The 27,993-nt window shown below is 49.7% G+C and overlaps 1 protein-coding gene across 1 annotated transcript in view; it reads left to right on the plus strand.

Annotated features, from left to right (window-relative positions):
* Nucleotides 1-27,993, plus strand: part of SORL1 (sortilin related receptor 1) — a 744,876-nt gene that overhangs the window by 348,624 nt on the left and 368,259 nt on the right. Inside the window, exons 20-21 of the mRNA XM_085645831.1 lie at nt 23,631-23,877; nt 24,867-25,005. Of these exons, the coding sequence (XP_085501957.1) occupies nt 23,631-23,877; nt 24,867-25,005 (386 nt within the window). The remainder of the gene's footprint in view (nt 1-23,630; nt 23,878-24,866; nt 25,006-27,993) is intronic.

Genomic DNA, 27,993 nt, shown 5'->3' on the forward strand with positions numbered 1-27,993 from the left:
TGAATAACAAAAGAAAAGGTGGTCAGCATCCAGTTACACGCAGGGGTTATCACATATGATAACTCTAATACTCTGTAATGCATTAAATCATTTTGTAACCAGGTGGATGGTGCCTACAGTCTGTCTCAGATGTGGTCAATGTCATGAGGGGGAAAATTAACAGTGGGTAGGTAAGCAGGTGGGTGGGGGAACGGACATATCAGAATATGTCCGCATTGGCGGTTTGAGTGGTACTGAGAATCGATGAGAGGTGGACAAGTGTTGTGTGGGGGCTAGAGTGCACTCGCGCAGGTGAGGATGAATATCAGATATCATGTCAAGGTAGGCCCACCTTGTGGGAGAGGGAGGGGTACTGGCCTGTTGTGCAGTGTATGCAAGGGTTTCACGAGGCAAATTGTCATTGCTGTCCAGCTGTCAGAAATTGACGAGGAGAGCATCCCACTGAGGGGAGATAGATTTTTTTTTTTAATGGATTCGATGGACCTCTTCATAGTGATCCTCCTCCTCCGCACCCCATTTACAGAGCGTGCCTCTCCATGCCTCCATCGGTGGGGTCTGGTGAGAACCAGTGGAGCGTAATAGTACTCTTTGCCAGTAATAATGCAGGGGCTGCAAACTGCGCCTGCACTTTATGCTGTTTTTGCCTTTTGAAGATGCCGAGGTAACATGCCTCCCATATGGTTTTAAATCTGGGAGTCCTGTGGTCTGCCGCAGCGCGGCAACTAATGGTGTACCAATAATCCTGAAGGACCGAACACGACCTCAGCATGTGCATAAGCGCAGCATCTGTAGCTTGACATAGGGGGCACGCAAATTGTGTTTCTGTGAAGTAACAATGCAATTTCGCGGTCTTGAGGTAGACTATGAGTAGTATAAAGAACTGTATGTCCTAAACCGTGAAGTGCGTGAGACCTTTTTTGGTATTTCAAGTGCTCGTTCCCTTTCCTTATCATGCAGTGGCCTTCCAAACTCATCCTCTGATTTGTGGAAGAGTATGGTGAGTAAGGTAGCCGTCAACCCCTGAATGGCTTTGTACTGCCAGGTGACAAGGTGGCCACCTGGCCTCAATGTCAGTATGGCCTAAAGGACTAGGTGCGTCTCAGGCTACCCGCCTGGAAGATTCCATAGGGCGCCACATGTGTGGAAAAGTTGCCTATGAAGGAGAAACTGTCCCGGTGGGAGCCTACTCTCCTCAGCCAATTGGCCAAAAGGGAGAAGATCACCCTCTGCGAAGAGGTCCCCATCTCGAGGAGTGAATGGTTAGTCCAGATCTGCAATTTCCCCATGGTATATTAGTCTGGCCTGCGGAGTATGCTGATGAGGGGCAGGTTAGGGGTATAGAGCAGGTGAGGCAATGTATCCTGATCATGCAGGTTCCTGCCACTGCCACTTGTAGGGGCCAGGTGGACGCAGGTTGTGTACCCGGGAGGTGTAATCTCTGGAGAGCAGGTATCAGTAAGGATCCTGCCTCTGTGGAGGCTTCGCTGAGGTAGTGCCCAGTGGTCCAACGAGACAACCATTGCATCTGGGCTGCCAAGAAGTTCGCCTCAGAAGACTGAGCTCAGAGGCGCCCTCGGTCAACTGGTAGCTGCAATTTAGACAGGGCCACACGTCGGCAGTGAGTGTGCAGAGAAGTGAATCTAATTCTTTAAATTAGGAACGGGATAGGAATAACTGGGAGGTTTTCAAAGAGGTAACGGAGGTGCGGCAGACCCACCATTTTTGCTAGGGCAATACTGCCGATGGGGGCTTGGAGAAGAATTCACCAGAATTGTATTTGAGATCGGATGCCCGCTAGGACCCTCCCTGCAGAGGTTTCCCTCACGTAGATCTAGGGTAGAATGATGGAGACGGATCCTTAAGTATCGGGGCTCCTGATCCTGCCAGTTAAGGCGGGTTGCGCCTAAGTACACCTCTTGAGGTATTTGCCTGGGGTGATGTGGATTGATGACTGACTTCGCCCAGTTGACTTGGAGCCCAGCCATGGGGGCAAACTCTGCCAATGTATTGCGAATGGGTGTTAGGTTAGCCGTTATGTCGCAAACATAAAGAAGGAAATCATCCCCGTACAGAGACACTACACTGTCCACTAGCGGGATGCACCATCTCAGGCACTCTCTTCGCAGTCATATGTAGAGTGGCTAAATTGCAAGACCAAATAATAGAGGGGATAGCGGGCAACTCTGGAGCGACCCTTGGTACACCGAAAAAGGGGCTGAGATAAGGCAACCCAGATGGATTCGAGACACTGGGCTAGTATTCAGTAGCTTTAGTAGGCTAAGAGTTTAGGTCCCACCCCCAGGCAAGCAAGCACAGTGAACAAGTAGTGCCAGGACAGGGTGTTGAACGCCGTCTCCATGTCTAGGATAAGGCATACACCATAGGCCTACGGCAATCATCCTTTTATTTGATCTTGCACGTGAAAGAGGTTACAGAGATTCTGAGAGTTGCTTCAGTATGGAACGAAACCGTTCTGATCAGTGTACTAATCCTGGGAGGATCTGGGCAAAGCAGGCGGTTAGAATCTTGCCGAAGATCTTCTAGTCAGCCCTAAGTACAGCAATGGGTCTGTACGAGGCTAATTGCATAGTGTCCTTGTCTGATTTTGGGAAGGAAACCCAAAGGGAATCGTGCAGGGAGTGAGGGAGCCCGGCACCACCCAGCCCAGCTCCTAACATTGCAGCCAACCTGGGTTATAATAGGGGCAAAAAAGTGTGCTAATATTCCAGGAGCAGACTGTCTAACCCAGGAGTCTTTTTCGGGCAGGGTGGTTGATCACCTGCATTACGTCTGCAGATGTGACATTCATATCCAGAGCAGTCTTCGTGGAGCCTGGGATCTGGGGGAGCATGATATAAGCCAGGAAGCTGTCCGGACACTTGATTTGTAAATCTTGCGGAGCTATAAATATATTCGATTAGTAATCGTAGAAGTCCTGTAGAATGTCAGCCTGAGCACGAACTGTGATGCTGGTAAGTGTTGTGACCTCGGTTATAGCGCGAGTTGCCGAGTCCCGTCGGGCAAGCCACGCCAGGAGCCGTCCGGGTCTATCATCCTTGTGTACTCTGGCAGCATAGGCTGTAAAATTGTAGCGACCCAATTTTCCAGAAGGGCCACATAGGTAAGCCTGGCGTCTGCAAGGTGAGTGTTGGATCGGCGTCCGCAGCCTTACTAATGTCCGCCAGGTGCGTTTAGCTCCCTCTATTCTCTCTCAAGTGTCCTGCGGACTCCAGCTGTCTGTTGGATGCATGTTCCCCGAACAACCACTTTAAAAGCGCCCCACTCCAGCATCCTAGTGGATGTCGTGTTGTGGTTGTCAGTGAAGTATTCACATCACAAACTAAGCCACGGGTCCATAGTGCTTGGGAGGTCTATCATGTGACTTAAGAAGTGTCTTGGTGAAAAATAGGGAGGACAGTTCCCCTCACACACCAGAGGTGTCATGCTTCATCATAGGGGTACCTCCTCGCATGAAAGACCTAGTCCTCACGCGTGCTACAACCCCCTCGCTGCGAGGGAGGAGCTCAGGGATGTTTTTTGAAAGGGAGGATGGGTGTACTAAGACCCTATGAGAGCTTGGTGTGATGGAAAAAGTGCAGTGCTGTGATATAAGTGGTTAAAACTGGCTACAGGGTCAGCTATAAAGAAATTTTATTCAGCTGCACGGTGTCAGGATTAAAAACAGAATATAGCTTGTAACACAGGTGCCAGAATTCAAGGCCACTGTGTTATTACAAGACCAATTCTGGAATAGTTTGATGGTAGCGTCATCTCCTCGCCAATTGACGAGGATATCTATGTACCTCTTCCATAATATTATCTGGGTGAGGAATGGATTGTCCATACCCAGGACAACACTTTTTTCGAACACAGGCATGTAGAGGTTCGCTAGACTTCTTTCTCAGACCACTGGTGGGCAACATGCCCACATATCTTAAGGACACCACTGATGTGTTACGCCTGTTGGACAATATACAATTTGATCCCCTCACTATCTCGTCTCTTTTGACGTGAAATCGTTGTACACCTGTATCCCTCAGGACCAGACTCTGGACACGGTCTGGACACGGTCGAACAACTACTGTTTCAACATCCACCAGAGACTATCACACCGATCCCCTTCATTATGAAGCGCGCCAAACTGCCAATGAAAGTAAACTTTTTTCTATTTGAGACACAACTATACCTCCAAATCTCAGGAACTTCCATGAGCAGCACCTTCGCGCCCAGTCTATCGAACCTCTACATGCAAATGTTGTTATATGTTATTTGTTTCCATCATAGGGTATACACTGAATTTACTGAACAGAAAAATCCCTGGTTCAGTATTGTATCATTCACTTATCACATGTTTTTTAATTTGTTTTTTCACATTCTTATTGCAGTATTTCCATTACCGACCCTGAAGAAAGCCATGACACTATTCTAGGTCTGATAGGCTGAAACATGTTGGTCTTGTAATAACACAGTGGCCTTGAATTCTGGCACCTGCGTTACAAGCTATATTCTGTTTTCAATTCTGACACCGGGCAGCTGAATAAAATTCCTTTATAGCTGACCCTGTAGCCAGTTTTAACCACTTATATCACAGCACTGCACTTTTTCCATCACACCAAGCTCTCATAGGGTCTTAGTACACCCGTACTTCCTTTAAAAAAACATCCCTGAGCTCCTGCCTCGCAGCGAGGGGTTTGTAGCCCGCGTGAGGACTAGGTCTCTCACGCGAGGAGGTACCCCTATGATGAAGCATGACACCTCTGGTGTGTGTGGGGAACTGTCCTTAAAAGGGTAATCCCCTATTTTTCACCAAGACACTTCTTGAGTCACATGATAGACCTCCCCAGCACTATGGACACGGGGCTTCGTTTGTGACGTGAATACATGTGTGGGGAGTTCACTCCCGGTGGTCCTTAAACCTCCTCTAGCCCCCTTTGTGAATTCTATCAGTGAAGTATTGCCTGATGCAGAACTTCTGTTCCCTCCGGATCACCTGATCTTCAAGGCAGTCCCATGGTAGCTTCCATGCAGGGGTAGGGGAGGTGCCCACCTGAGATCCATCATGATTGAAGATTATCCTGCCTAGATAGTCTGCATTCTGAAGTAGGGGTACCAGTGTCTGAAAGCAGAGAAAGCGGTCAAGTCGTACTTATAGGCTATATAGGAATGAGTGGAAGGAGTAGAGCCAGGATGTGGGAAGGCGAAAGCGCCACAGTGAAAACTACATTTGATGTTCAACTACATGGAGATTCCTCTTTTAGAAATGTTCTTCTGTGTCAGACTGTATACCTAAGCTTTTCAAACAATTCAGTGCTAGGTGGCGATGGTAGGGTGCTATTCACAGATGTTCCATGGATAACTAAACATCACTTAGCATGTTTTTAAAGGCGTCTTCTTTAATAATGACCATTTTCACACACCACAGATGAGATCTGAAGTGCTGCTTGGAGTGTTGTCATTCCATGATGCTTCTTCTTCGGGTCTTATGCTGGTCCTTATAAAGGATGGGTTCAACCTTGGTGGATGGAGCACTTTGAATATTTATATATGACTGGGAATACATATAAAAACGCTGTCAGCCACAAACAAGGACGTCTAAAAAAGGTAGTATAATGACGTGACACTCTTGATAAATGTGAGACTACAGGGGCATGTCACAGTGATTTCCCGATAAATATGATGATAGGAGAACAGGCCACTAAAAAGTGCTGCAAATCCTCATGGCTAGTACTAGTAGGTTCTGCAATTCCTCATGACTAATAAGCCTCTATGTCTTGTGTATATGTATTCTGACTGAATATACCAGACTGGTAGAGATAGGGCTTCACTTTTCCAGTACTAGGTGTTACCTCTTGTCCTGATGAAAGCAGATAACCATTAAGGGCCAGAGGTAAAGCTGGGACATGACTAATATCGGGATGCATGAACAATAGTATCCATACGCATTGAGCTAGATTTCTTTTAATCATGACTGGTGCACCCAACATAAAGGGAAACCGGGGTTGCCCTTAGGAATTATTTTTTTGTTGATTATGCGGTGAGAAAAAATATTCAAAGTGCTCCCTTCACCAAGGTTGAACGCAACCTGGATATTTGGAACCAGGATGAGACCCGATGATGAATCATGCTGCTGCTGGTGGTTGAGGGCCTTTGAAAAACAAAAATGAATTTACGCAAGAGTTCAATTTTGCAAAATCTGTATTTTGTTTCCTGATACTGAAGACTGCAAAAAGCAGTTTTGCATTAGTTCGAATGAGTAGTGCTTTGCACTCATAGAAAAACTATTTATCAAGACTCCCATGCTCTTGGATTCACTAAGCTCTAAGTTAAAAGGACATGGATGAAGATGGCTGGATGGACCACGTCATACTGGCATCTTATTTGGACACAGGTCTCCTACTGAATATTCAGAATGCCTATTTAATCAACACTTCCCCCATGGTTGTACTTCTAGTTCATATGGTTCTTCCTTTGGAGAGAGCAATCTTCTTAAAGAGTATTAAGTTGTAATAAGAACTACAGCAGAGGCCCTCAATATGATGATTTTGTATTAACGGTCGAATGGAAAACAAAAAACATATATTTTTTGATCTTCTATGCAGGCTGTCTGACCACATATCCACTTCGTTCAACAAAACCCTTAGGGATTCATTCATAGCCAAGTGGCAGACCCTTTCCTCAATTCCACACGGAATAGATTGGCAATCCAGAAATGTAGTGTTGACCTCTGGTCCCTGAGTATCCTTTCAGCCCATCCTGTGGTTGAAAATCTGGTAGTTCGTGGCAATGCTGTTAAATAAAGCCTGAAGGCTTTCACAAACTTTCCCCTGGACCATGAGTCTGACTGCATTGGTATTCTCAGTACTATTGCTGGCAAAACAATGATGATTTGCATTGCATTCATTTCATCCACTGATAGTTGCTCAAGGTCAGATTCCAGTCCATCAATTCTCAAACCTTTTCCAATCTCAGATGAGGATCAACGATCTGCAAGTTGGTCTTGGCTTCATCCAGCAAGGGATGGTCCAGATCATACTTTAGCCAGAACCCCTTTGACTGGTGAGGCCTGTTTTAACCTCCTTGCATTTGTGTAGGTTTGCGCAAGTGTACTATGAAGAAAACTTGCATGAGGACCTCCAGGATACCAGTAGCCTTGACACCTCTCCAGACACTAGCCCAGTCTCACACCTGGTCCTAAAACTGTGGAAAGTGCCTCCTTCATGATGGTTATGCGGAAGGCAGCCAGAGTTCTCAACATCCTGCTCCCCACCTTGGAGGTTAAAACCAATATCTGATAGAGACTACTAGCCGCAGATTCCTTCACGTAGAATTATCCCCAGGCGTGATACTGGATCCGGACACTTTTTGCCACAGCATCCCTGCGCGCCGGGGGTGGGGCGATATCACGCGACTCCGCCCAGGCATCGTCCACATACGTGAAGTCAGCGAGGTCACATAAGACCGGCCTCGGCGCGCCCACGTCAGTTTTTTCCTTTTCCGCGTGCAATGCAGATCCGATCCTTGCTACGGGCCTGTTAGGCCCCTTTTTTCTTCCATTTTGTAGTGGAACAGTGTGCGAATGCCTTCGGGCTTTAAGACTTGCATGTCTTGTGGGCATCTTATGTCAGCGACGGACCCAGACCTCAATTGTATGTGGTGTTTGGGGGAGGATCACGGCACCATAGACTGTAAGCAGTGCCAACAGTTGAAGCCGAAGTCGCGGCGGGAGCGCCGGATGAAACTTCTCTTGGCACGTCTCTCCCAAGTCGATGTCCTCCCCTCGGTCTGCTTCGACGGACGGCTTCAGACTCGGCCGTGGTCGTCGTCCTCGCCTTTCTCCGATGTCACGTGAGCGTTGCTCCCCGGTGGGTAAGTGTCACAGTTTGTCCCCGGGGGCTGGATTCCGGCCTCCCGGGGGCAGGGACTCTCCACGGATGATGCGGCCCGCATGTCGTCCTATCCACTGTTTCCCGGTGTTGGGGCGTCGAGAGTCCAAATGGAGACCTATGCGTCAGCTTTGCAGTCCTCGCTGGTGTCTCCTCCTCCTTCCCCTCTTGGGGTGTCGGCAGATCCCTCGCTCTGCGCAGGGCCCTCTGCGGCCCAGCCGGTGGCTCCGGCGCCGACTGGTTCGGATCCAGGCTTGGAGGATGTGGTGCGGCTCCTCTGGGGCACCTCCTTCAGGCCACGGCGTCTCTGCCTCACTGCAAACTCCTGCGGGGATCCCTGTGGTGACGCGGGAGGTCGCCGGGGCTCGGGTCGCATCCCCAAGCCCCTGTCGGTCCTTTGATAGGGTGGTCCTGTCTAAGGCCGAGGTGGCGCCCCTACAGCGCCGGCAGCAGCTGGACCATGCGGAACCACGGAGGTTTGTGGACCCTCCTCGTCACGCTCCGGGTCGAGGCCGAGGGGAGACCCCTCGTCCCTCTCCGGGCCCCTCTCGTCCCTCCACACAGGTGGCTGCCTCGTCGAAGGGCGAGTCATAGGTCGAATCGTCCCTGGTGCCGCCGAATGGGTTGCCGAGCGATCTTCGCCTCATTCTGGGCCGCGGATGTCGGAGGGCTTTGTGCCACTCGCCAGGGCCGTCTCGATCCCCCGTGCAGGTGGCTGCTTCGGCGGGGGTCGGGTTGGCCTCACTCCAGCGCCGCCCCGTGGCCGGTGCGGCTCTGGCTCTACTCCGGTCTCCACTCCAGTCCCCGTTGCGGGGTGACTTGGAGGTCTCTTGTCCAGCGACGCCGGCTGGTGCCGATGTCCTACCTCAGGCAGCGGATTCTACGGCTCCGTGCAGGGGTCGTACCACGGATTCGTCTTCGGACGCTCCTTCTTCTCCGGAGGCATGCATATTGGTGTCATCCTCCCCGGAGACTGGACGCCGTGTGGTGTCTTTTTCACCGACGTCGAAGGGCGGCTCCCCGCCCTTCCTGGGGCAGAGGTGTTCGTCAGAAGAGCGGCAGGTCCCTCATTCTTAGGCTCCTTCTGACTTCCAGGTCTGGCCCTTGCCCGCCCCGCTTGGCCTCAGGGACAGCTGCCTTAGTTTGCAGCCGTCGCCCACGGAGGAGCTGATTTCTATGCCGCGGGGTCCTACGGAGGAGGGTGCGGCCTTCGTTCACGCGGTGTCCACTGCTGTGGGCATCCTGCGCATGGGTGATCCGGTGGCTCACTTTCCGGTGGACCATTTATTGGAGGTCCTCCACCAGGGCTCTGGTGGGAGGGAAATCTTACTTCCCTTTGAAGGTTCGCTCCTTTCTTCTCTGACGGGGGCTTGGAAGCGTCCTGCCTCAGGGAACCCGGTGCCTCAGCATCTTCTGCACCGGCACCTCCCGGCACCGCGTGACCCCGCGTGTCTTTCCCTTCACCTCTCAGCTACCAGCCCCCTTTTACGGACTGCTTTTCCCTCCCTGCCGCCGCAGTTGACTCCGCTGTCCCGAGAGGCCTGCTGGCTGGACTCTTGGGGACGCAACATGTTCGCCTCGACCAGCGTCGCTCTGCGGGCCCTTAACACCTTGTGTGTGCTGGCTAGGGCCTCCCCCTGTTTGTGGGACTCGGCGGAGTCTCTGGGATCTGCAGCGTCCTAGGAGTCTGGCCTGGTGGACTTGCGGCATCATGCATTGGATGGCCGGGAGCTTGCGGCGTTTGTTCTCCGCTCCGCTCTGGACATCTTGGAGGTGCTGGGCCGGGCCATGGCTTCTTCTGTATCTCTCCGTCGCCATGCGTGGCTTCGGGACGGAGTATTCCCTGAGAATATTCGGGAGTTACTCATCGACCTTCCGTTTGATGGCAGCCTGTTGTTCCATGCCCCGGCCGACACCGCCATCCAAAAGCTCTTGGCAGGGCTCCGTCCTCCTCCTCCGCCTTATCCTCCTCCGTCCCCTCCTCAGTGACTTCTGAGTTGGGTTGATTCAGGACCTTCTTAGGCCGGCTGTTCTGCCTGTGCAGTGTGTTTTCTAGCCGTTTACGTCCTTCCTTGGGACTTTGGCATTGTTGGCTGCTGGACGGCCCTTGTGTTGATTGTGCGTGGATCTGCAGGAGTTGTTGCGCAGACTTTGCTCTAAGATTGGGTCTTCTGCTTTGTTTGGGCTGCTTGTCAAGCCTTCAGCGGGGTTGTTTCTTTCCCGGTGGCTCTTTTTGTTTTTTCCTCTGCGGCAGAAGTTCTTCCACAGAGGGTTCCCATTTCTTGGGACTTAACGTACCCTATGTGGGGTGGTGGTAGCTGTCATATAGCTTGCACTCTGCAAGAGGGTTCTGGTCGCTTTCGGGGGCCTGTTCTCCATGGTGTTTAGGTAGGTTGCTTTTGCTTCCTGAGGTCGTGTGCGTAGCTGCTCGTGGTGATGTGCCCAGGCATCCCCTCCTCTGACTGCTCCTGTCCTGAGGTCTGGGATGATCCTGTGTTCTCTTGCCAGGCGTCGCCTACTCGGCCTTCCTGGGGCCCCGGGCTGTTCTTCTTGCTTCTGACTTTGACTGCCGGCGCTGTTCTGGCTGGCCGGCTGCTCTCCATCTGCAGTGGGTTCGCCTTCTTTTCCCTAGTTTGCTTGGGTCCTCTAGGCTTCTTCTTCTTCTGCTTTCCTGTCTTGGCATTGGGCGGAAGTATGTTGCCTTGTGAGGGGAGTGGGGTGCTTCGGCCTCTCAGTCCTTGCCCTTGGTTCCTCTGCTGTGAATGTACGAGCCTCTTCAGCCTTCTTTCCCTCCTACATCCCCTTGGGGTCGGTGGGTTTCTGCTTGTGGGGGTTCCCTTGGCCTGGCAGGGGCAAGGTTCTACCTGGTCCACAGCTCGGGTCCCCTGTGGGGCCCTCTGTTCTGCATTGACTGGTGGGGTCCTTTCGCAGACCCTCCTTCCCAGGGGGTATTGCTAGGGTATCTATTCTACGTGAAGGAATCTGCGGCTAGTAGTCTCCATCAGATGTACGAGTTACTTACCTTTGGTAGCGATGTATCTGGTAGAGACGATTCTAGCCGCAGATTCCTTCACGGCCCGCTCTTACTCCTCTATTCTGCGAGGACCCTTGGGTTGGTCTTCGGTACTCGCCTCCCAGTGGGGGGGCTGTGTCTCTTGTGAGTGCCTTCCTTTTTCTTGCGGTGACTCCATCTGGGGGAGGTTCCTTCCTCCTTTGGTCCTTGGAGGATGAGGTTCCGGTGTTCCGTTGCCCTGCTGCTCTGGCTACTCTGGGTTTTGGGGGGATTGCTTTCTATCCCTGTCCCCCCTCCCCTCCCTTCCTTCCATTGCTATCCTCTGATTAAGGTTCATCTGGCCTTGTCTTGCCCTTGTCCCTTGTGGGTGGTTGCAATCTAGGTTGGGGTGGCTTGGAGGTTTTGTTGTCCCTGTCTGTCTTGGGACTAGTCCCATTCCTTGCTCAGGATGCCGGGGGTGGGCTTCCTACGTGCGCCATGACTTTTACGCCTGTTCTTGCCTCCGGGGCACAGGGATGGGAGGTTGTCTATGTGCGGGCAGGGTGACTGCGCAGGTTTCTGCTTGTTCTTCTTTCTTCCTTCCCTGCCCTTGGGTTCTGCGGTGTTGGCATTACCCTGGTGGTGGTGTTAGTCACTGTTTCTTTCCAATTTTTCTGCTCTTCGCACACTGTATCTGAAAGAAACACGTTAGTTAGATTCCTCACCTAAGAATATCCCCAGGCGTCAGACTGGACCCGGAAGATTTTTCGTCAGCAATACCCCTTGCGCGTCGCTAGGCGTCGTCTGCGGCTCCGCGTCCGTCGTCGGCGTCGTGTGCCGGAATGACGTCGTCGGAGTACTTAGACGCCGCCCTCGCGCGCTGACGTCAGTTCTTCTTTTTTCCGCGCCAGAAAGCGCAGATCCGGGAGAGCTACCCCTTTAGTCATTTTTTGACTAACTTTTTCGATCCTTTTTGATCTTGTCTCGACTCCGGTGCCGGTAGGATGCCTGGTTTTAAAGCCTGTGCTGACTGTAGCCGCTTGATGTCGGTTACGGACCATCACCGCCGGTGCCTTTACTGCTTGGGCCTCGACCACGACGCGGAGTCGTGTTCGGACTGCAAGGCCCTGACCTCGAAGGCTAGACGGGAGCGGTCCCGTAAGCTTCTCGAGATTCGCCACTCGGCTCCGCGCCCCTCTCGATCCCGGTCCAGGAGGAGGTCCAAGGATCGGTTGCGGAGCCGCAGCCGACGTCATCATCGGTCGTCGGGATCCAAGTCTTCGGGTAAGTCGAAGCACTCCAAGAAGTCCAAGAGGCGACACCACTCTTCGGACTCCCCTCGCCGGTCGCGCGACTCAGCCGAGGGTCAGGGTGGTTCCACCCCCGCGGCTCCGGCGGAGCCGCAGGCGCCGCGCAAGTCCCCATACCCACCGGTCCCTGGGACTGACGCGACGCCGGCGGAAGTCAGTGCCTTCCTCTCGGCCATGAGGAACCTGGCTCCGCCGTCGACGCCCGCTGGCGCGCCTTCGGGCCCCGCGGACCCGACTGGGCAACCTTGCCTGCCGGCAGCTCCGGCCCCGGCACCGTTGACGGCTCCGGCCTCGACGCCGCAAGTGCCCGAGGGACCCGTTCCCGAGTCCCCGCCGACGCCGGTCGACCTCGTCATGCCTCCTCCGCCGGCGTCGACACCGGTACCACCTCCGACGCCGACTCCGCTCGGCGTCGAGCCCCGGTTCAGCCCCGGTCCGGCGCCGATACGGCGTCGATGGACGCCGCGTTCGGCGCAGCTGGAGACACATTTTGTCTATCGCCCGGCTCCGATCCTTCCTCCTGCATACCAGGAATCGGATGATGGGGACAACTGGGAGGGATCCGAGGATCCTGTAACCGCTCAGGCTCAACTGTCACAGGACTGGGCAGATGAACTGGGGGAGGCCAGTGGTCTGGATACCTCTCCGGACACTGGATTCATCTCTCCTCCGACTGTGGCTTCGGAGGAGGGTGCTGCTTTCTCTGTGGTGCTGTGCAAGGCGGCTGCAGCCCTTGGGCTCGAGCTACCTGCCGTGGCTGTGAGGACTAACGTCCTCACTGAGGTGCTTCAGTCTGCAGCAAGCTCCACTGAGCCTCTGCTGCCATTCAATGAGGCCCTCACTGACGTTCTGCAGGGCACCTGGTCCAAGCCCTCCACAGTTCCTCCTGTGGATAGGAACGTCGCCAGGCGCCACCGCCCTGCTCCGGGCGACCCCAGTTTCCTGTCCCAACACCCTACCCCCGAGAGCCTGGTTATCCAGGCCTCTACCTCCCAATCCTCCTTCCCGACCGCTCCGCCGGACCGGGATTCCAAGAGGCTGGAACAGTTCGGCAAGAAGCTGTTCTCCTCCCTTAGCTTGGGTCTCCGGTCTTTGAACACCGCCTGCCTCTTGGACCGTTATTCCTACTCTCTGTGGGATACGGTGGAGGACGTGCTGCCCCTGTGTCCGGAGGAGGTCCAGACACGACTTACCCAGGCTCTGGCCGATGGCAGGGATGCAGCACGACATGCTATCCGATGTGGGCTTGACACTACGGACTCGCTGGGAAGGGCGATTTCTACCTCAGTGGCGCTTAGACGTCACGCCTGGCTGCGGTCCACGTCCTTTTCGGGCGATGTCCAGAGCACCCTCATGGACATGCCCTTTGATGGCACTCGCCTTTTCGGCGAGAAAGCGGACAGTGCGCTGAATCGCTTCAAGGACTCCCGGGCTACGGCTAAGTCCTTGGGCCTCTCGGCCCCGCGGTCGCAAACTTCCTCCTTTCGCCCCTTTCGTGGCCAAGGAAGGGGTGCCTCCTCACGTGCGCCTAGCCACCAGCCGCAGAACCAACCTGCGCGCGGTCGCGGACGTGGTTTCCGCCGAGGCGGTTCTGGAGGACGACGCGGTCAGCCCACCTCCACCCTGGCAGCATCCGCCTCAAAGCCTTCCTAGTCCGAGCTTTCAGGCCCATTCCACGCCAGTGGGCGGCAGAGTTCGCCATCACCTGCTCCACTGGCGGTCCATCACATCGGACAGGTGGGTGCTGCAAATCGTCCGAAGGGGCTACTCCCTCCCCTTCGAGACGACCCCTCCAGCCATGCCACCGCAGCACCACCGTATCTCGGGGGATCATTTGAATCTTCTCCACAAGGAAGTTTCGGCCCTCTTGGCCAAGGGGGCCGTCGAGCGCGTTCCGAGCCCAGAAGTAGGTCGTGGTTGTTATTCCCACTACTTTCTGGTTCCCAAGAAGGGCAAAGGAGGCCTACGTCCTATCTTGGACCTCCGGAACGTCAATGCCTTCCTCCGGAAGGAAAGGTTCAAGATGTTAACCTTGGCTCAGGTTCTAGCTGCCCTAGACCCTGGAGACTGGATGGTAGCGTTGGACTTGCAGGACGCATACTTCCACATCCCCGTCCTGCCGGCCCACCGGCGTTACCTGCGGTTCACGGTGGGCCAAGAGCACTTTCAGTTTACCATGCTCCCCTTCGGCCTCACCAGTGCCCCTCGGGTGTTCACGAAAGTGATGGCGGTGGTCGCAGCTCATCTGCGCAGATCAGGGGTTCCAGTCTTCCCCTATCTCGACGACTGGTTGTTGAAGGCGGGCTCGCCCCAGACAGTCGTCTCCCACCTCCAGACTACGGCGGATCTCCTGCATTTGCTGGGATTTTCCATCAACGTGCCGAAGTCACACTTGAGTCCCTCTCAGAAGCTCCTCTTCATCGGAGCGGTTCTCGATTCGGCGCAGTTCCGGGTCTATCCGCCGGAACAGCGGGTCCGGGATATTCAGGCCCTGATTCCCATCTTTCGGCCTCTATCCTGGGTTTCGGTCAGGCTAGTGTTGCGGCTTCTGGGGCTGATTGCCTCCTGCATCCTACTAGTGCATCACGCCAGGCGGCGCATGCGGGCTCTGCAGTGGGACCTGAAGTTTCAGTGGGCCCAGCATCACGGCAATCTGTCTGACCATGTCTTGATCTCGGAGGGCACTGCACGGCAGTTGCAGTGGTGGCTTACGGACCGCGATTGGGTCAAGGGCAAGAGCCTCTCCCTTCCCCAACCGGAGCATGTCGTAGTGACGGATGCGTCCCTCCTGGGATGGGGTGGCCATATGGGAGAGGCGGAGATCAGAGGCCTCTGGTCTCCGGCGGAGTCTCGTCTCCACATGAACCTGTTGGAGTTGAGAGCGATCCGACTTGCACTGAAAGCCTTCCTTCCCTCTGTCAGGGGAAGTGTCGTGCAGGTGTTCACGGACAACACCACCGCCATGTGGTATTGCAACAAACAGGGCAGGGTGGAGTTGTGGACCCTTTGTCAGGAGGCTCTGCGCCTCTGGACGTGGCTGGAACACCAGGGCGTCACCCTAGTGGTTCAACATCTGGCGGGCTCTCTGAACGCCAGAGCAGGCGAACTCAGCCGCCGGTGCATGATGGATCACGAATGGCGTCTGAACTCCGAAGTGGCGCAAGGTCTCTTTCAGCAGTGGGGAGAGCCTTGGTTAGATCTATTCGCCACCGAAGAGAACGCGCAATGTCAGCAGTTCTGCGCGTTGGAATTTCCAAGGCGGCACTCGCTCGGTGACGCTTTTCGTCACGAGTGGAGTTGCGGTCTGTTGTACGCCTTTCCGCCTATACCACTTCTGCCCAGAGTGCTGAAGAAGATCAGGCACGACCGGGCCCAAGTCATCTTGGTGGCTCCGGATTGGGCACGAAGGTACTGGTATCCCGAGCTACTCAGTATGTTGACCGATCCTCCGATACGTCTGCCCCTTCGGGAGGATCTTCTGTCGCAGCAGCAGGGGACGGTCCTCCACCCGAACCTGTCCAGCCTCCACCTCCATGCGTGGAGATTGAGCGGCGGCAGTTGATGCCATTTGACTTGCCTCCTGAAGTCTGTGATATCATTCTGGCAGCCAGGCGTCCCTCCACAAAGACGGTATTCGCCTGCCGGTGGAACAAATTTGTGGCATGGTGCACAGCAAAGGCTGTGGATCCCCTTTCCGCCCCTCTTTCTGAGGTTCTCCTCTTTCTTCTTTCTTTGGCCCGGCAGGGCTCTGCCCTGGGCACCTTGAAAGGTTATCTTGCTGCCATCTCTGCCTTCTTGCGGCTTCCTGATCAGCCTTCTCTTTTCAAGTCCCCTGTCGTTACACGCTTTCTAAAAGGCATTACTCACACGTTCCCTCCTGTCCCTTTTGTAATGCCTCAGTGGGACTTGAATCTTGTTCTCACATTTCTAATGTGCGCTCCCTTTGAGCCTCTTCATAATTGTTCTCTTCGTCTGCTGACGCTTAAGACTGCTTTTCTGGTAGCCATCACCTCGGCTAGACGGGTGAGTGAGCTCCAGGCTTTATCTTCAAAGCCTCCTTTTCTCTCTGTTCATCCGGACAAGGTTGTCCTTCGGCCTCGTCCCTCCTTTCTTCCGAAAGTGGTGACCCCCTTTCATCTTGGCCAGTCTGTCACCTTGCCCACCTTCTTTCCGCCTCCGCATCCTTCCAAAGAGGAAGAGAGGCTCCACCGTCTGGACCCAAAACGTGCGCTCTCCTTTTATCTGGACCGCACAAAGCAGTTCCGGGTGGACAACCAACTTTTCGTTGGATACGTGGGTGCTAAGAAGGGGAAAGCTGTGCACAAACGGACCATCTCTCGGTGGGTCGTTTTGTGCATCAAAATTTGTTACTCCTTGGCAAAAAAGGACCCTCCTGTTGGGCTGCGCGCCCATTCTACTCTGGCCACGGCGGCTACTACTGCTTTGGGACGAGGTGTCCCTTTGCAGGACATCTGTCAGGCGGCAACGTGGGCTTCGCTACACACGTTTGCCAGGCATTATTGCCTTGACAGCCAAGTCCGGAGGGATGGCTTCTTTGGCCGTTCTGTCCTCCAGGACTTTCTGGTGTGATCTTGGTTCGCAGACCCACCACCGGGGATGGTATTGCTTGGGTATCTATTCTAAGGTGAGGAATCTAACTAACGTGTTTCTTTCAGATGAACAAGTTACTTACCTTCGGTAACGATGTATCTGTAAGAAACATTAGTTAGTTAGCTTCCTCACCGACCCACCCATCCTCCCCGTTCTGCGAACTGACATCTAGGGTTAAGGTTATCCTTTTCAGGCCCCTAGATTTTCTTTTTGGCACCAGTGTCAGTCTTTGCATGGCTCTGCGTTCCTGGCGCGGAAAGCTATGTACAAGAACTGACGTCAGCGCGCGAGGGCGGCGTCTAAGTACTCCGACGTCATTCCGGCGCACGACGCCGACGACGGACGCGGAGCCGCAGACGACGCCTAGCGACGCGCAAGGGGTATTGCTGACGAAAAATCTTCCCGATCCAGTCTGACGCCTGGGGATATTCTAAGGTGAGGAATCTAACTAACTAATGTTTCTTACAGATACATCGTTACCGAAGGTAAGTAACTTGTTCTTCCATGCTCCCACAGTTTTTTATCTGGTGGTTCCGCGTTGTGGTGCGGAAAAGTTCTCCGAAGAAAACTGATGTGGGTGCGCCGGGGCGGGTCTTATGTGACCTCGCTGACGTCACGTACGTGGACGACGCCTGGGTGGTGTCGCGTGATGTCGCCCCACCCCCGGCGCGCAGGGATGCTGTGGCAAAAAGTTTCCTGATCCAGTCTCACACCTGGGGATAATTCTACGTGAAGGAATCTGCGGCTAGAATTGTCTCTAGCTTATACATCGTTAGCGAAGGTAAGTAACTCGTACGTAGTGACCAAACCTCTCCAACTAGGACAAACCAATAGTGAGCCCTTGTTGCCTTTTAATGACACCCTGACCAACACCCTCTCAGGGGCCTTGCCCAAATCCTGCCCCGGTCCCCCTGTAAACCGGCAAATTGTGCAGCACCATTGCCCTGCCCCTGGCGACCCTGCTATTTTTACTCTGCGCACCTGAGACCTTGGTGATGCAAGCCTCCACCAGTCAGACAAACCAGAGTGCCTTCTTAAACACTCACCTTTGTTGGGAACCTAAAAGATTGGAGACCTTTGGTAAGCAGGTCTTTTCTTTCACAAGTTTGACTTTTCTATTGGCCATTGCTAGTTTCCTTTTTGGCTGCTATTCTCACGCTCTCTGCGATTCTGTAGCTGAAGTTCTCCCAGGTGACCCAGAATACTTTTCTCCTGTAGTAACACAGGCCATGTGAGTTTGCTGTGATGCCCCTAAATTTACCGTCCGTTGTGGCCTGGATACCTCGGATTCCATTGGGTGTACCATTGACACTAGCGTCGCTATCCATCATCCTTCCTGGCTGATGTCGAGGGGCGTTTCAGGTTTGTCCCGTTCTCCCTTATGGACATGTTTTTTGCTGGATCTCGCCTTTTTGCAGAATAAAGCACTCTGACAGCAGGACCACAGCGCTCTCTCTGGTTTGACTACTATGCTCTGCTAGCCGCACCAGCCCTTTGAATCCTTCTGGGACTCTGGCAGGGTTACCCCATACAAACAGCTACTTCAGTCTCAGCAGGCTTCCCATCGATTTAATAGCCGAGGGCGTGGCACACACCGACCCCATGGTCAGTGACAGTGCGTCAGTCAGTCCACCACCCCTCCCGCAGCCCCACCTACCAAACCCATTCAGTGTGCATTTATTGAAGCACTACCTCCCGGGTGGAGGCAGAATTCAACAATTTTTACCAGGTTGGAAGGCCAAAATGTTGGACAGGGGCGTCCTGCAAATAGTCCAGAAGGGGTATACCTTACCGTACTGGCCGCCCTGCCACACCCTCCTCCATCTTTGGAATGCCTGACTGAACATCATATATCCATCTTATGGCAGGAACTATAAACACTTTTGGTCAAAAGCACAATTGAGAGAGTGCCTGCACTGGAACTGGGTTGTAGTTACTCTTGCTCCTTCCTGGTGCCCAAGAGGGATGGAGGCCTCTGTCCTATTATAGACATGTGCACTCTCAATGCCTTCCTCCAGAAGGATAATTCAAGATGTGCACCCTGGCCCAGACCTTGTCTGCCCTCGACCCTGGAGACTGGGTGGTAGCTTTGGAACTGCATGATGCTTATTTTCACATCCCTGTCCTGATGGCACACTTGCGCTATCTGCGGTTCATGATGAGACAGAAGCAGTTTCAGTTCACTGTGCTCTCCTTTACTCTCACCAGCGCTATGCGGGTGTTCACGAAAGTTGTGGCGGGAGCACATCTTTGGAGGTCAGGGGGTCACATTCTTCCCTGACCTCGACAGCTGGATGCTGAAGGCATGCTCGGCAAAAGCAGTTGTGACCCACCTCCAGGCTTTGGAGAGCATCCTGACATCTTCGAGGTTGAGTCACCGTGCCACAGTCATACTGGACTCCTTATGAGAGGCTCCCTTTTTTCTGAGTCATTCTGGACATGGTCCGGTTTTGTGCTTTCCCTCTGTGAAGGAGAGTCCAGGACATTCAGGCTGTGATCCTGTTCTTTCAGCCTTTTTCCTGGATATCAGTGAGGTTGCTTGACTGATGGCCTCCTTTATCCTGATGAAGAACGTCAGTCTATGCTGGTTCTGCAGTTAGATCTGTGGGCCCAGAATCAAGGGGACCTCTCCTATCATGTCCAGATTTCAGAGGAGAATGCAAAAGACCTGAAGTGTTGGTTGCTTGATCACGATTGGATCAGCGGCAGACCCCTCTGCCTACCTCACCCAAAGCTGACCTTGGTGACCGATGCATAGCTTATGGGATGAGAGGGCCATGTGGAAGAGATGGAGATCCCAGCGGAAGAGATGGAGATCCCAGCTGCACATCAACCTTTTGGAGCTGTGAGCCATCCACTTGGCGTTGGAAGCCTTCCTACCATCTATTAAAGGAAGGCTGAAGCAAGTGCTTTTGGGCAAGACCAAGGTCATGTGGTACTGCAACAAACAGGGCTATGGGGGGGTCGTGTGGACTGTGTACCTCTTGAAATGACTGGATCATTAAGGAATCTTCCTGGTTGTGAACTACCTGGTGGGATCTTTGAAAGCCAGGGTGGCTGAACTTGGCAGTCAACACTTAGTAAATCATGAGTGCCAGTTACACCTGGTGGCGGTGCAAGGTCTCTTCCACGCATGAGGAGAGCCTTGGTTCGATCTCTTTGCCACTCAAAAATACACAATGTCATTAGTTCTGCCCGTTGGAGTTTCCAAGGCATCTCTCAGAGAAGCGATCTGCCTACGTGGGACTTAGGATTTCTGTAGGTCTTCTGCCGATACCACTCCTTCCCAGTGTTCTACAGATCAGGAATGATCAGGCCCAAGTCATCCTAGTGGGCCTGAATTGGTCACGGAGAGTATGGTATCCAAAGCTCCTGGGCAAAAGCATTTGTCCTCAGATCAGGCTGCCTCTCCGGAAGGATCTGTTGTCACAGCAACAGGGCAGGATCTTGCACCTGGGCCTCTGTATCTCCACATTCATGCTTTTAGATTGTATGTTGCCACTTGAAAACCTTTGACCTTCTTCTGGAGATGATTGATATCATCTTGGCAGCCAGTTGTCCCTCCACAAAATCTGTATCCTCCGATCATTGGGACAAATTTGTGGTTTGGTGCTTCACATGACAGATAGATCCCTTCCAGGCTGAGTTATCTAATGTTCTCTTTCTTTTCTTACTCACCCATCAAGGCTTTGCTTTGATTCAGATTAAAGGGTACCTTTCAGCCTTCTTGTGGTTGCTAGACCAGCACTCATTATTTAAATCACCGGTTGTGATGCTTTTTTTTAAAGGAAACTAGCATTTGTTTCCACCTCTTCCTTTTTTTATGCCTCTGTGGGATCCTAATCTGGTCCTCATGTGTTTGATGTGCACTCACTTTGAGCCACTGCAAAGCTATCCCTTGGAGATTCTCAACTTCAAAACAGTATTCCTAGTTGCCATAACATCAGCATGGTAGGTGAGCAAGGTCCAGGTTCTTTGTTAACCCGCTAAATGCCACGTTCTTCCCAGACAAGCTAGTTCTGCGGATTCGGGCATCCTTCCTTCTAAAAGTAGTGATGTCGCTCGAAGTCTGCAAAACCATCAACTTATCTGCATTTTATGCTGCGACTCACCCCTCTAAGGAGGAGGAGAGACTTCATTGCCTCGTTCTCAAAATAGTGCTGATCTTTTATATTGATTGTACCAAAGAACACAGAGTGGTCGATCAGCTCTTTGTGGGGTTTGAAGGAACAAGTATGGGTAAAGCCATTCAGAAACAATTCATCTCTTGCTGGATCATGCTCCGTATTAAGATCTGCTGCACATTGGCCAAGCAGCAGCCCCCACAAGGGTCAAGGCTCATTCAATCAAGACCAGGACTGCTACAACTGCATTGGCATGCAGAGTTCCTGTCCTGATTATTTGTTAGGCAGCTGCTACTGTGTGGATGGCCAACTCGCTGACAAGGGCATTTCGTCTGGTCAGTCTACAGGACTTTTGGGTTTGAGACAATTCCACAGATCAACCTCCAAATAGGTATTGCTTTGGTATATATTGTATATATTTAAAAAGTTAAGAATCTGCAATTAGAAGTCGTTATCAGAACAACAAGCTACTTACCTTTGTTAACGCTCTTTCTGGAAGACATTCTATCTAACCGCAGACTCCTCAACGATTTTCCCATCCTACTGATTCTGTGAATTGGACTCTGTCCTTTAAAAAGATCCCAAGTCTAGGAATCTGCACGCAGGTAACCTAGTTTGCTATTTGTGGCTCGGTATCGGAGGGCGCAGACAACTTAAACAACTGATGTCAGTGTGTAGGAGTAGTGCCTAGATTGGCCCTGCACTCATTTCTGGAGTGGAAAAGCATCTGTTGGAGATGCGCAATGCCACCTGGTGGCATGCAGAGGTACTGTTCAAAGGTTTTCGGATCTAGTTTAATGCCTGAGGAAGTAATCAAAAGGTGAGGAACTTTCAATGAGATGGCCTCTACCGGAAAGAGTATAATTGAAGAGAAGTAACTTGTTCTTTAGGTTTATTCTCTTGATGTTGAAAATGAAGTTAGACCACTGACGTTTTGAGACACATACGATGGCCTATAGACTTAAACAAAAGCCTCTTGGGCAATTTAGCTTCAGCTCTTTAAAAAAAGATAGTGTTCTTGTTGTTTGGTGATATGCTGGAGATCATTTATGTCCAAGCTGATATTCTAGTTAGTGGGTTGTCTAAAGCTGGGCGTGAAGAACATTATGGATTAAGAAGGAAACCGAAGAGAGGAAGGGGTGGCACTTAGAACAAAAATCCAGAACACACCATAATATCTTCTGGACAGATTATCGCATAGGAAGGTTATATTTTGAAAACATACATATTGTATGAACTGATATAGAAAAGTAAAGTATTTGCCAATCAGTGGTTGGTATCCTTAAGAAAGATGCAAGTGTTTCACTGTTTGTTCATGCTTTGATATTGAGACGAAAAGTAACCATGAATGCCAGTGATCTGGGTAGTGTGTAGTTTATGAGACAAGTTTATCTTAATGAACCGCTGGTTGTGTTTGTCATCAGTGGCACGTCTGGGTTCAGAAAGTAAGTCATGCATTATAGAAAGAGGGTTGCCTGATATATTTTTGGCATAGTCATTTTCTGACATACTTGTGGGGGCTTTGAGTATGAAATAATTTAATTGGTTATAAATCAGTGATACCCTTCTCATGGAGTTCAGGTTGGCGTCATAGAATAGTGCAAATTTGCAGGTGTATGTGTACAGTACAATGTTAGTGTGGAAATTATGTAAGGCATGTGGAACAATGTGAAAGAAGGTTTTTACGGGCAACAGCCGATTAAGTAAATGTAAGTGAAAGTGTGTGTTGCTTAACCATATTAGTTGCTTGCAAAAATAGACTCATTTGATGGGAACCACAGATGGGAAGAATGTTTGAGAGTCATGGCTAGGATAGAAGATGTTAGATGTTTGAAACTGCCCTCAAGAGTAGGCTTGTCAAGGCAAGAAAGGCGGTTGGCAGCCTACATTAGAGTTTACCATGAGGTCTTGGTTAGCAGGCTGGGAGGAATGAAGAGATTAGTTTGGTCCCTCCCTGTGCTAGGAGAGTAGGAAAATAATGGTTGTAGCATATGCTCAAAGTTTGAGAAAGAGGTCCACAGGGAGGTCTATTCGCAACCAGGGTTTTTTGTTTGAGGATGAAGTAGTGTTGAATGATCTACAGCTTTTTTTGCAAGTAACACAACACATTTACAATTGAGCACTGTTGGATTATTTTGCATTGTGTGTAATGGGTACAGTTGGAGTTTTGGAAATAGTGTTGTATGCTATGTTTTGTTGAAGTAATACATCTAGTGGTTTTGATAACCTTAATTTAGGAGACCGGTATTTGTTTTTTTTTTTTGGGGGGGGGGGGATATTTCTCCAGGGTGTAGATCTTTTTGGGTGCTCCTAAAACATGATTAGCATTTTATTGGGCCTACCAATGCTTGTAAATACTGTTTTGTTCAGTGTTTTATATTGTAGAGACGACGAAAGAAAGTCCAAATCAAGATAATAGAAAATCACTGGTATGGTAGTCTTTCTCCATTTTACAGTCTGCAAATCCTTGTCACACTTTTTATAGATCTCATTGTGTGCATGGTATGTAAAATTGAAAAGTGATTTCTTATACTTTTGGCATTTGTTAAACTGCAGCTTGGCATCCTATCTCACGTCGACAGTTTATAGGACTTTGCAGTTGCTAAGCAAACCTAAACCATAGAAATCAGTGCTAGATAAGTATGTATATTCCTAATTGTAATCATAATCTCCAATGCCATTCTAATACCTTGTTAATCGACACAATTAGCATTATGTTCTGGACTGATTGGGGAGATTTCAAGCGTGGCATTTACCGAAGCGACATGGATGGTTCATCTGTGAATCGAATTGTATCAGAAGGAGTCACATGGCCCAACGGAATTTCTGTGGACGACAAGTGGATTTATTGGACAGAAGCACACATGGACAGAATTGAACGAACTGACTACACCGGCCAGCAAAGATCGGTCATTCTTGACAGTCTGCCTCACCCATATGCTATAGCCGTGTTTAAGGTAGGTTCTGAAAGGTGTTGTCATTGTATGCTTTTTTCAATCACCTGCCGGGACAGTTTACCTGAAAATATTTGGTGAGGCAGATTATTGTAGATACCGCTTGCAGAACCGTTCTTTGTTTGGTGCCTGAGGGATCTGTGCCTAGGTCAGTGGTTCTTAACTTTTTGACTTCTGTGGATCCCCCGAATCATTACTGGAATCCAGGGACCACCACGGAGTCATTACTGGAAGCCAGGGACACCCCACTTACGCAATTTCTATGATTTGAACCTCTAAATAATGCTCAAAAATACAAAAACAAGTATACACGAAGCAAATGATCAAATATTGAAAATCTTTGTGTAATTAACAATCCGATATGGAAAACGTTCTCAATTTCAAATTTTCTTCTTTATTAGTATATACCTTTATTCATTTTAATGTATTCATATTAATATTTAATTTTGTAAACCAGTCACAGACCCTCTGAGTAGATCTCGCGCCTCCTCAAGGGTCCTCGGATCACAGGTTAAGAACCTCTGCCTAGGTAATTCTATACTTACTGACATGTGTCACATCCTTTTTTGGTGAAATGTCAGTGTGATGAGTTAGAAGGCATTGCGGATTTGAGAGAACTGTGAATTTCATAATGTTTTAGAAATTAAACTTGATTACAAACTTGTGTGATCTTTTGCGATCAGAATCAATAGTTAGTTATACTAAATAAGTGATACACTGTTTTATAGAACTACTAGGCAGAACTGCATCCTTCATTCTTTCATGATTGAAAAACATTGAACTTCTCTACTTATGCTTCACAGGCAGGATTCTAGAGCAGTTCTGTAACTTAATTTCCCACTTTTTTTGTTACATTTTCTCGTTTTGTTTTAGATGTTCATGTATTTTAAAGAGGTTTTTGATTTCATTTAAATTGGTTATAGTCTGGATCAGAATGATGTTGTTAATGTCTATTTATGAAGTAATTTTGTGTTGCAATTCTTCTGTTACAGAATGAAATCTATTGGGATGACTGGTCACAGCTTAGCATTTTCAGAGCTTCAAAATACACCGGGACACAAAAAGAGGTTTTAGTGAGTCAATTAACTGGAGTTATGGATATGAAGATTTTTTTTAGAGGAAAAACAACAGGTATTGCTATTTATATTCTCTAATGACAAAACTCTCTCGTAATACTAATAATTAGCATTTTTAGTTACTTTAGAAGATATTCAAGACAAATTCTAATGTGTTTGTTATTGAGAGGTCAGTCAAGTTAGTATAGTTGAATTATAAGGTATGCATTCATTAGTTTGTGAGGTTGCTCAGTGGACTAAAGAGCATAATGGTCTTTATCTAACTTGTAATTCTAAAGTGTATAGGTAAGCAGATTCAGTGCATCATCTTTCTGAAGGTGATGAAATAACCACTGACCTCATACATAACAATTAAAAGCATAAACTGCAAAACTACATTTGTGGTCAAAGGTATGCGAATTAACTTACACCTAGAAATGCACGTACGGTTTTGCAACTGTTGTTGTCAAAACATTAGGAAATTCACCACACATCCAGTGTGATGTTCACTTCCATTTATATTTTGTTCTGTTAGTTGTGTTGACCCCAAGTTACGTCTCAGAACCATGGTCTGATCAAAGCCGCTGTAGTTGTGCTTTTGGTGGACCACCGAAGTAATACAGTTTGGGCTATCAACAACTGAAGATCCATGGAGTTTATGGGCCTTACTCCATCAACAGGCTGAAGTAAGCTGCATGACTCAAGAAAAAGCGCGCGGAAGCAAGCTGCGGGAAAATAACATCCAATTAATGAAGTTCACATGGAGATAACAAAATATAGTTGCTACTAAACAAAGCTCGAGAACCATGCAGGAGCAACAATGAGAATAAACACTCTAAAAATAAAGTCATCGGGATAAGGTCTTACAGGAAATTGCTGGAGGAAGAAGCAAATAAATGGGTAAAAGAACATGAGATTATTAGCTCAAAGAACCAGAGGAAGTTCTGGTCATTGATAACTGGCTTGGAACGAGTCACATTTTAAGCAGAAGTTGCCAACATCTCCCCAGTACAATTGGAAGCTCATAATAAGTACTTATTTAATAACCCAGCACCAGTCATCTTTCGACCACAAATGTGTCAGCAAGGAGGCATGTGAGCAAATGCTAAAAATACCCACAACTCAAGTATAAAAGGTGATTGGCTCCTTGCATGCAAATGGGGCACCTGGCCCTAATGACATTCCAGCAGCCATAATATAATCAGCCCCCAAAAAATGAGCAGAGGTAATATTTCCTATGTTCTAAACTTACATCCTCAGAGTATCAATCGCAGAAAACTGAAGAGGTTCAATTCTAGTGCTAATTCACAAAAAAGGAAACCGTATAAACCCAGAGAACTATAGGTCAATTACATTACTGGACATGCAGGGTAAATGCAACACAAATATTCTAAACAGGGACCTGGAAAATCGGCTGAAGAAAAAAATCTGATTCCCCTCACTCCAAAAATGTTTTTAAAAAGGCTGCCATATAAAGGAGCACCTGCTCTGGATTTCTCATCTGTTAGAAGAAACCATGCAGGGAAAAAAGAAACCTTTCTACCTCAAATTAGTTGACTTTGCTGAAGCCTTCAACAGCGTCTCAAGTGGCAAGCTCTGGGACCAAACTGAATACATGGGGTATTCCATCTCCTCTACTCAGGGCCATTATTTCATCATATACAGGCACATGGGTGAAAGTGACCACCGCTGGGCTACATCCACAAAGGTGGAAACATACACTAGCACCCCGTGCTGTTCAATCTGTATTTGGCTAACCTAGAAGAAGTAAGAGCATTTCCCCAGAAAATGCCTACTCTCAAAATACATCTGTTGCAGTACGTTGTTGACATTGTGCAAATTGATCAGACACAAATTGGGCTACAGACAACGTATTGTGGATTAACACAGCGCAAACAGAAGTTATGATTGCCAGCTGCAAGATAAACAAGAGTGGAGCATAGTTCTTCCAAGGGAACAGATTTGAGAAGGTGGTCTCATATAAATACCTTGTCGTATGGCTGGACAGTCGGGGGTGACACACAGTGTACATACTTTCCCAGCAAGCAGCTGCCAACTCCTTGACCTGGGTTTTTGTAAACCTAAAAATTAACACTAAATGCATGGTTTTTAGCTTCCTTTTTGTAAAACGTATTCTATGGTCAGTAATAAGCGGGGCAGAATCAAATGGAGTCTGTTACATGTGTAGTTCGCTGATAGATTTAGATGCACACGATATATGGTCTGCAAACCTCCCTGCAAACCCTGTACTAAAACTGCTGTTAAAGCAAGCAAAGTTAATATCTCTGGACCAAGACATGAAAGCACTGAAAGAAGAGGCCCACTGTAGTTGGTCTATCAATCTATACAACCCGGGATCACCCTGGCCAAGGACATAAAAACAAATGTAATTTAACTAAGATTCGTCCGGATTCCACTTAAAGCATGCTGGTATGTAAGGGGGGAAGGGAATGAAATCAGGCTATGTGGATTGTGCGAGGTGGAACAAAATCTGATTCTGCAAACCACTACTCCCATACAGGTGATTTTTACTGCGCCCCCTTCTGCAAGGACTCCATGTTTGCTCATGTAACGATGCTCTGCTCTGCTCCCTGAAAGGAGAATCCACACAGCTGTCAGTGGTCTTCTTGAAATTCATCAGGGTAGAGACTTGAATGCTGCAAGCAGCCGGGGAACTTACTGCACTGTGGTCCCAGAGCCCACTGTGGCCAATAACTGCAGAAGAGTCTCTTGGCCCAAGGTTATGACTAATGAGAATCTCTATACTGAGGTATAGAGATGGTTTATACATTTTGTTATCTAATTATGAGAATTTCCCGGTTGAAGCTATACCAATTTTAGATATTCATGGTTGTCTTTTTAACAAATTGCAGAGTATTTTTTATAAATAGTCCCGCTGTAAATTATCATCGCTTTCTAATATCCAAAATGGTATTTGCCTGAATGCGAACTCTCCAAACAAACACTCAGAAGTGCTATTAGGGGCTGCAATTGATCTGAAATTTGCATAGCACGCCAGAAATACAAGTCTACAATTGACCAGGCTAAGCGAGTATGGGAGGAT

This window comes from Triturus cristatus, chromosome 3_1 (genome assembly GCF_964204655.1).
Source record: "Triturus cristatus chromosome 3_1, aTriCri1.1, whole genome shotgun sequence".
Lineage (NCBI taxonomy): Eukaryota > Metazoa > Chordata > Amphibia > Caudata > Salamandridae > Triturus > Triturus cristatus.